At 45.0% G+C, this 9357-nt stretch overlaps 1 protein-coding gene and 1 pseudogene across 1 annotated transcript; one reads left to right on the top strand and one right to left on the bottom strand.

Moving 5' to 3' along the window:
* Window positions 1-2704: 2704 nt before the first annotated feature.
* On the top strand, window positions 2705-4323 carry LOC149358263 (uncharacterized). The gene has a single exon (XM_089568807.1). The coding sequence runs from the start codon at window positions 2744-2746 to the stop codon at window positions 4223-4225; it is 1482 nt and encodes a 493-aa protein (XP_089424933.1). The 5' UTR covers window positions 2705-2743; the 3' UTR covers window positions 4226-4323.
* Window positions 4324-5047: 724 nt separating this feature from the next.
* LOC149358262 (uncharacterized) lies at window positions 5048-8425 on the bottom strand (annotated as a pseudogene).
* Between the last annotated feature and the right edge of the window lie 932 nt (window positions 8426-9357).

Raw genomic sequence — 9357 nt, 5'->3', positions numbered from 1 at the left:
GAGCAAGTTTTTCCCCCTGCGTATTTATTTACAAGCCTCGCATCCGCAGCTTCTTCTTACATGGACACCCGTATGTCTCCGCTGCTCACTTCCGTAAACATCGCAGAACAGTTCTACTCTATCGAGTTGATATGCGTACTTCGAGAGAGCCGCCTTGGCGGCAACACTATTGGCAAACACTCACGGCACTTGCGCCGACCGCACTTCGGTCACGCGTAATCACGATTCCGAGAAGATACGCAGCGTGTTCGCTTGCGTGTCCAGTAATTCACGGCGATCAACACTATCGTTTAATTCAGCGCCGCGTACCAGAACTAACAGACGAGTTTTGCATTAGGCAATCAAGAAATTGAATGATTTCCAGGTGAGGCGCCCGCTAATGATGGCGCTAAACAAAATGAGCTCCACAGAGTCGACCTAGAGCATCTCGTGAAATGTTTTGGATGAGTATAACGCGTATTTAGTGAGACCATGTAACAGCTCATTAGTGGGCACGCTGATGAGGCGTGGTAGTCTTTCGTTGCCTGACAGGCGGAAGTCGCTCCTTAAGCAACACAGCGAATTCAAAAACTTAGACAACAAACAGATATGAACAAGTACCTGGCATTTCTCGTGATTGCAATAAACATCTCACTCGTTGCGACTATAGCCAGGCGCTAGAGGTATTGAGGACGTTCCACGTCCGGCCCATATGGTCCAGGTGGCGTTCGTCAACATTCTAAAGGTGAGACTGCATGCAACATAAATACACTCCTTATTATAACGTTGGCCGGCCGCCGTCGTAGCTCAGTTCATAAAGCAGCGCATGAGATGCGCGGATTCCATGCGTTCAGATCCGACCAGCGGCGTGCGGTTGTCTCTTCTGCTTTCTAATCGATTATCATTCAGGCAAAAAATTTCTGTTCATTCATATCCCAAATTAAAAATCCGTATACACTTTCCTTGGTCAAAATAAATATTCGTTTCCTTGCATGTATCAAGTGTGTAGTTGCGCTAGCCCAACATAACGTCGGAGTAACGCTCTCTTTAGAAGTTTTTTGTGTTTGCTCTTTTTGTCAACGCTTCACATCTTTTGCTCACACCGAATTTGCCCGAAATCGCTTTGTCATTATCCGAACGATGCAAGGTCTGCCTTATCTAAAACGACAAGTAAAAGCGTCACAGCTAAGTGCTTTCGAGAATGCACCTTGCGTTGTTACGCAAATTACGCTGGCCACAGCCCGCTCACATGGGCATGATGTCGACTATTTTTGAAGTTGAAATTCGGGCTAGAGATTATGTGGTTTAGAAAATGTGTCACAGTTACTGATACGTTTCGTACGAAGCGCGTACTATATAAATTAATTGAATTACAAAATTTTTATAATACGAAAAATACATGAATAGCCAGAATTCCATATGGTTGCCATGTAAAGGCTATGACGTCATGTTAATTCTATCCGCATTTCAACTTCTGCGATTTCGTACCTGTGTAGTCGGTGTAGTTTCATATGTTTTCCGCATGAACAAACATGATAAATTAGGGAGGTTGTCATATAGAACGTCTGACCAGATGTAAAGAGTTCTGTAATAAATACAGACTTGACAGCGAGGGCTTCATAATGAGATGTGGAGCCGGCATGACTACTGCTGTCATTCTCCGTGCCAGGATAGCACTTATTTCCGGAAGCTTAATGTTTTAACACGCAACTCGTTAAGTGCATCTTGAAGCTTGCAAGTCAGTTACGAAATTAGGCATATCAGAAGTAGTTGCAATTAACGGCGAACGTTACTCACTGAAAATTTGTGCGGCGTTTCATGTCTCAAAACCTCACTGTGGTCGTGCGAATGAATGGTGGTAAGTGCTAGGTTATACTAATCGATTATAGTGTGGGATTGCATAAGGTCTGGGAATACAGAAATATACATGGGATGCTTTTTTTATAGGGATTTAACGTCCCAAAGCGACTGAGGCTATAGACGGTTTTTACGGCCCCGTGCCGCCAGAGTGCGCCAGCGCGCTTCAAACCGGATGCTCCCCTAGAAAACTTCCGGTCTCTCGGTCTCTCCGTGTTTTGGATGCTTCCGTGCGTGCTGTGTTTGCTCTTCGTTGCGCGATGTTTTCTGCCAAGAAATTATCTCCCTTGAAGCGGACACGACGTGGAAGCTGCTGTTCTGTGCCAGGCTGCAGTCTACGGTCCAGAACAAATCTTCTTTCCGAAATACGAACGTACAGGTTCCCTGTAGAACACGAACGAAGACAGGCCTGGATCGCGGCGGTTAGACGCGACAAATGGCAGCCTACAAAAAGCTCGCAGGTTTGTTCGGCGCACTTCGTTCAAGGCAAGTATCGTTTTGGACCTATGACGCTGTTATAAAACGTAATACCAAAATGTTCACTGCTTGAGTCAGCCTCAAGTGTATGTGGCATTCGAGTGACTTTTTACTGCGCATGCAATGCAGCCGAAATGAGTTCAGCCGCAGCGCGTGATTAGGTTCGGTTTGCGGGGTTTTACATCCCAAAGCGACTGAGGCTATGAGAGACGCCGTAGTCGTGGTCTCCGGGAATTTGACCAGCATGTGATTAGGTTCCGCCTGCACGCGTACGCGACCACCTGCAGAAACATGCAGCGCTTGCCAGTTAATTGAAGGCAGCGTATCATAAATCACTTCTGTGCTAACGCCGCGCGAATTTATTATTTTTTTTGCGATTTCGTTTCCACGCCAAGGAGGACACCTTGTGAAGGATTACGAATGTTGCGACATGCTTCCGGCAAGGTTCAGCTGTAGCCCCAATGGAACCTCGAGCGAAACCGAAGCCTACGTTGGGCACAGTTTGTTTTTCAGATGTCATTTGACTAGCAGACCGAGACTGTGCCAGCACCCCTTGTCCGCGTTGTTGTGTGTGTTAGTGCACATTATGCTTGGATGTGTTTCATCTAATTGCGTTTTTTTTTTTTTAGGCAAGCCTTCGTCTGACCCGAACCATCCAGACTACATTCCGACGGTGTTTCCGTACCGGGTGCAAAGTAATGTGCAGCAGAAGCTGGCAAGATATGAGCGTGCTCAAAAGAAGCAGGATTTAAATGCAGCTGTGTCTGCAGCAGCTGATCCTGGCCTCTACATCGGTGCAAGCGAAGCTGTCATGGATGAGGACACTGCTCACAAAACGTGCGACACCGATACCGAGACTGCCCTCTCCATGCAGGACATTTCATATCTCGTCAATGAAAACAGATTCCTTAAGGACCAGGTAGTCTCTTTAAAGCTGGAAGTTGCAGCAGCTAAACGAAAAATCTCCGAACTGGAAAGCCACGGACAACCAAATCTTGCAAATATGACAAGGGACGTAGTCATGCAGTCGGATGAGAATGTAAAATTTCATACGGGCCTTGTGTCAATACAGATGTTCAAAGCACTGCTTCAGCTGGTGCTGTCCGTCTGGACGCCTACCCGCAGGGCTTCACTTGATGCCGAGCAGCAGCTCATTCTTGTGCTGATGCGACTACGGCTCGGTCTTGTCACTAAAGACCTGGCATCTCGATTTGGAATTTCTGTCAGCAGTGTAAGTGTCATTTTTCACTCATGGATCGACGTGCTGGCAGCAAACATGCAGAAATTTATCATTTGGCCATCTCGACGTGCACTTGAATCACACCGGCCTAAAGCATTCAAAGATAAATTATTTGATCAGCTGAGAGGGATAATTGATTGCACAGAGGTGTTTATTCAGAGACCCACATACATGGATGCCAGAAGCAAGACGTATTCAAACTATAAGCACCACAACACTGTGAAAGTGCTTATCACTATCACACCTTCAGGAGCCATTTCTTTTGTTTCAAAAGCATGGGGAGGTAGAGTTTCTGACAAAGAGTTGACCTTGCAAAGTGGACTCCTTGACAAGGTCGAAGAAGGAGACTTGTTTTTAGTAGACAGTGGCTTCCGTTGTGAAGAAATGTTTGCTGCACGTGGTGCCGCAATTCTGATGCCTTCCCTGACTAAGCGAAGGACACAGCTACCAGGGGCGGAAGTTACTGCATCAAGAAAGCTTTCGAGTGTACGAATACACGTGGAACGGGCCATACAGCGGCTGAAAGTCTTCAGGGTCTTCCAGACAGTACTTCCAATAAGCTTTGTGAAGAGAGCTGGAGATGGTGATCAAGCAACAATTGACAAAATCCTCATTGTGTGCAGTGCACTCGTCAACCTCCAAACTCCCATAGTTAAGAGCCAGCTTGAGTAACCGTGTGTTAGAATGATGGCTCTTTTTTGCATGCATAAGTACTGCACAGTTGAATGTGAAGTGATACCATTTGTTGTATGGAATGAGACCACACTGCCATGTAAACAAATTTCATTAGCATATGCCTTTGGTCAGATCTGTACTGCATTTTTTTTCGATGTCTGCAAACACGTGATTTTTGGTTGCCTATTATAACTTTTTTAAAGGTGCACAAGAAGTTGCTACACGTGAGTCATCAGATGATTTGTCTGCAACAGATAAATCCTTCATAATTTAATTCAGACCGCTGCGGTGGCTCAGTGGTTATGGTGCTCAGCTGCTGACCCGAAAGACACGGGTTGAATTTCTTTGGAGGAGAAATTCCAGAGGCCCATGTACTGTGCGATGTCAGTGCACGTTAAAAAACCCCAGGTGGTCGAAATTTCTGGAGCCTTTCACTACAGCGTCTCTCATAGCCTGAATCGCTTTGGGACGTTAAACCCCATAAACCAAACCAAACCATAATTTCATTCAGTTTGAGCAGCCATAATGACTAACATCAAAAGTCAGTGTTGGTACTGATGCTTCTTTTAATTTCATTACAACACTAAAGCAAGCCTTCTCAAGGGCCACAATGGCAACTATTAAAAAATGGCTACTGTGACGCACTTCCTCCTTGCTTCACATGACCTATGCTGACCAATGTCATCGCAGACGTTTTTTGTGTGGTTCAAACAAAAGCAGGACGAAAGAAAATAAATTAGGTTCTGTAGAAGGATAGTACACAGTGATCCATGTCTTAAGCATTACAACAAAAACAGATGCAACCAAGCAAAGGAGCAGTTTTGTATGTAGCAAAGTTTGTTTATAGCTAATTATTAGTTTCCAAACATGTAATATTAGTTATGTCACTCATTAACAATAAAATGTATTGCTTTCCATTGTGTCGGATTGTCTGTCTGTGACTAGATAGGCACTTCAACTTAGTTGCTAGCAGATTGACTGTTGTTGGTTTGGCATTTCATGCAAACCCAGGACGCGGGAGTGCGTTTCAGTTTTGCACATTTCAGGTGAAAAGTGTCGTTGCATTGTGAGCAGTCCACGACGCGGCCAGATTTGGCACCTCGGCAGATACATGTAGTCTTGGCGTGTTGCATTTGTTTCAGAATGCTCATGTTTTGCAGCTCAGGGAAAATGTGTTTGAAGAAAAAGCTTTCTGCTTTTGATTTCATAACAGACCAGAAGCTCTCATCAAAAGAAATAACTTCAACAGTTAGAGCACAACCTGTAAACACTACAAAGTACGCTCGAGAGAGCTGCGTTGCTGCCATTTGGGACTGCACTTGACTGTAGTAGGCATGCTCCTTCTTTAGCTGCATACTTTCATTTAAGTATGGCAACTGCTTTAAAGCAGACTGGAGTGGTTGTCCTTTCACAGAGGCAGGTCACTTCACCTCCAGTACAGCTTTTCTGCAGCATGTACAAGACACAATACCATCAGGAGAAGCAGCTAGATATGGCTGCTTCCCAATGACACACAAACCACACTCGTGGATCTGGAAGTCCTGATGTGCTCCTGACTCGTGAGCCAAGAATGCCTCTTTAGCTTTTGGCTCCATTTTAGAGCCCCAGCGAAGGTTAAAAGTATGTGGTGCCTTTATGTAACCCATAATCTCGGCTACGAGTCCATCTGCACCACTCTTGCATGATACTGCGCGATGCATCAATGATGCCGTTATACGTCCCTTTCTTTCCGACACCCACATCAATGATTTTGACTGCTCACGTGTTGCTTTTTCAATCTCATTGCAACATTCATCTGTTAGCTGCACTTTTGCAGCTGCTTGTACATCCATGCCTTTATAGACAGAATGAAGCGGATAATGTGGCACTTGTTCAGTCGAGTGGGACTCGTTGCACTGCTCTCCTTGGACAGCTGCTTCAGGTAAAGAATCAGTGTCCTCGCTGTCCGTTACTGATGTTAGCAGCAGAGTGTTTGGTGCAAATGCCTGTTGACATGGAAGCAAAATAAATGTTAAACATATTCATCGCACACAATGTAAACAAGCTAACACAGCTACAAACATCATTTAGCATATTTATAATAGCTACCAGAAAAAAATTAACAGCAGGCGTGTATAAATGCATTCTCCTTGTAATACAATGAGTGGCAAACTGAACACACAAGCCCTATTTGCTTGTACCTTTGTCAAGGTACAACTCATAGGTAAATGTGTGCAAGCTGCCTGTATGTGCTTGAGTAAGACTTCTTTTTTTTTTTTTACCTTGACATGCTGCAAGAAGCTGTGCACATGTTGACCAGTCCATGTTGATACGCTACTTTGGGGTCTAGGGACAGGTTGGGGTACTGGCTGACCTGTCTTCGGCTTGAAGAATACCATGTCGCTGACTGGCGTTGCCTGCATCCAGTTTTGACAACTCGGTTTACAATGATGACTTACATGGCACGACAGGATGGCAAAAGAAAAAAATTAAAATATTCGGGCTTACTGTGCTCTTTCTTGATACTTCGACCGACTTGCATGCAACATCAGTAGGCGATGGATTGTGTAGACCATATTTTATATTTGCTTCTACACTGAACAGCAGTGCAGCAACATGAGTGCAGCATTCTCCTAGTCTGAAATATTCAAGAGTGCAGTCACAACAACTTGAGTACTACCAAAAAGCACTGTAAGGAAGACATTAGCAAATCAAAGCAAAGGATGAGTGCCAAAATCCCTCGATCACTGAAATATGTTTGTGTACACCGACACTCACTGCTGACATTTACACTGTAAACACATTAATAAAGTTTCAAGCGGTGTGATGTAACAGCACGACCATTCTAGTCCATAGTTCAAGTAGTCATTGCAATGTTTGTCTAGAAAGTTGTGCTGCATTAAAAATGGGCAAATATTAAAGCACCTGCTCTGCTAATGGCTACAATACTGGGCTTTTCATCGCTGTTATGCCCATACCGTTTGTTTGAGTTCTAAGTATTGTCCCTGAAAGCGAATACCAAAGAAACAAATCTGATGCCATGGATGGCAAAGGGGATTTTTTATGAATGTAGGAAGCTAATTAATGTCACATGTTTAATAGCTGGCAATTAACTATAAACAAATACAAAAAGAACCATTTTACAAACAGCTCATTACCAGCTTCTAAACATTTCAGGACAGTTGTCTCCTCACAAAAAAACGACAAATAATCAAAAATTCCATCCGTGGCATCGGGCTGTTCTTTTCTTTCCGGCATCTTTCCGAGTCCCTCAACTCCCTTGCTTGTTATGTGCATTGCCTTGAAAGCATCCACATCCCTTCTCTCTCTCTAGTGGTTATTTAATTTTCACAACACATACGAAAGGCCGCCGGCAGCCGCGGCAATTGCTATCTGCACTTGAGACACGCGAACTATGGCTGAAGGAAAACAAAGGGACAGCAAGAGGACGGAAGGAAATAAAGGTGACAGCGATAGGAAGAAAATACAGGAGGTTACACCACAGAACAGTTCGATTATTTAGCTTCGCAGCGGATGGCACGAGCGCTCTGCAAAGGTTAACAGATGCAAGCAGTTAAGGTTGTCTTTGCGATTATCGTTTACTTACCCAGCCATGCAGGTACAGTGAGCGCTCACTACGGTTCCGTCGTCGTTAACAACGCACCATGGGCGATATGTTTTGGACAAAGCTTGGCTCGCTTCTACAGCTGCCACTACGACAACGGCGCCTTCCCCACGCTTGCCGGACTTGAATGACGCAAGGCACTTCACTTTTCCACTGAAAAATGCATTGTAACCTTCAGTGATCTTGTAGTTCTTAAACTGCTCTCTTGTGTAAAAGCACACACCTTCCACAAGATAAACAAAAATGTCCGCGGCAGTGACTGGCGGAAGGTTTTTGGAGCCGGATGAAAACGAGAAACGCACCACATCATCGTCCAGTGGGTCGGGCAGCTCTGCGCCTCTAAATACAAGCTTCTGGTGATACCGATCCTTTGCTTCGCTGCTGAGTGCCTTGAAGTAGTCGCTCGACATGTCGATAATTGCATTCAAGACTCAGAATCAGCCCAAAGCAGCACACGGAAACACCAACACACTGGTCGCACGTCGCACACGCCTTGAAAACGCACAGCCGGAAGTACAGAAGCTCTCTTGCCGGAAGTTTCTGGAGGGCAACCAATCAGCGTCAAGCGCGGTTTGTTTGCAAACATTGAAACCGTGTATAGAATGACGCTGTAGTGAAGGGCTGCGGAAATTTCGACCACCTGGGGTTCTTTAGCGTGCACTGACATCGCACAGTACATGGGCCTATGGAATTTCACCCCCATCGAAATTGAACTCGGATTGAACTTGAACTTGAACTCGGATTGAAATGGAACGGGATTGAACTCGGATCTTTCGGGTCAGCAGCCGAGCGCCATAACCACTGAGCCACCGCAGCAGCCTATACATGAAACACTGCCTAGCGGACAGTAGTAATTTTTAGCAAAAAAAAAATGAAATCACCTGGCATTTGTCGATTTCATTAAGGTTCCCGCAATTTCTGGCTGCCTGGGGTGTTTGGGCTTGTGTTCATTGCGAGAGGCAGAGACAATTAACAGTTTTATACACGACTAACCGTAATCACTGGCACGTCCTTATTAGCAGAATCTATTCATTGTGGAGTCAATTTTATTTTATATTTCGTGCAACAAATTCGGCCCAGTGGGCTGCTTCCACCCTAACCGCGATATTTCGACGCGATGTGATAAGCAAGACAGGTTGCACATTGTGGTGCCCTGAACTTTATCGCATGAAAAGAAGTTCCCTTAAAGTTCGGCATTCTCCTTAGGCGGACTTCCACAAGCGATAACGGGGTTTTGAACATCAGTGCAGGCCGAGACAAGAACGCTGAATACTCACAGTCGCTAGCAAAGAAACGCAAGTCGCGCAAGCCTCGTACCATTTCGTCGTAAGAAGCAATCGCGCTGCACTTTAGCGACGACAGGGATTTTATCCCTGCCATTAGAAGCAAAGTAAAATAAATTTTCCATGCATGCACATTACTGGTATGGCGTTTTAATTTTTTCTTGGTACCGATCGCGCAGCAAAACCATTGCGGTCTTTAGACTGAAAGTTGTCTCCTTGCGAGCTGCGTTTACATCGTCAAG

This window comes from Amblyomma mixtum, chromosome 2 (assembly GCF_055824585.1).
Source record: "Amblyomma mixtum isolate Tamu chromosome 2, ASM5582458v1, whole genome shotgun sequence".
NCBI classification, from domain to species: Eukaryota; Metazoa; Arthropoda; class Arachnida; order Ixodida; family Ixodidae; genus Amblyomma; species Amblyomma mixtum.
This window is presented reverse-complemented; position numbering and strand designations above follow the sequence as displayed.

Bases quoted from the DNA above. Each gene is read 5' to 3' on its own strand.
- LOC149358263 (XM_089568807.1), top strand. From the start codon at position 2,744: ATGCTTCCGGCAAGGTTCAGCTGTAGCCCCAATGGAACCTCGAGCGAA.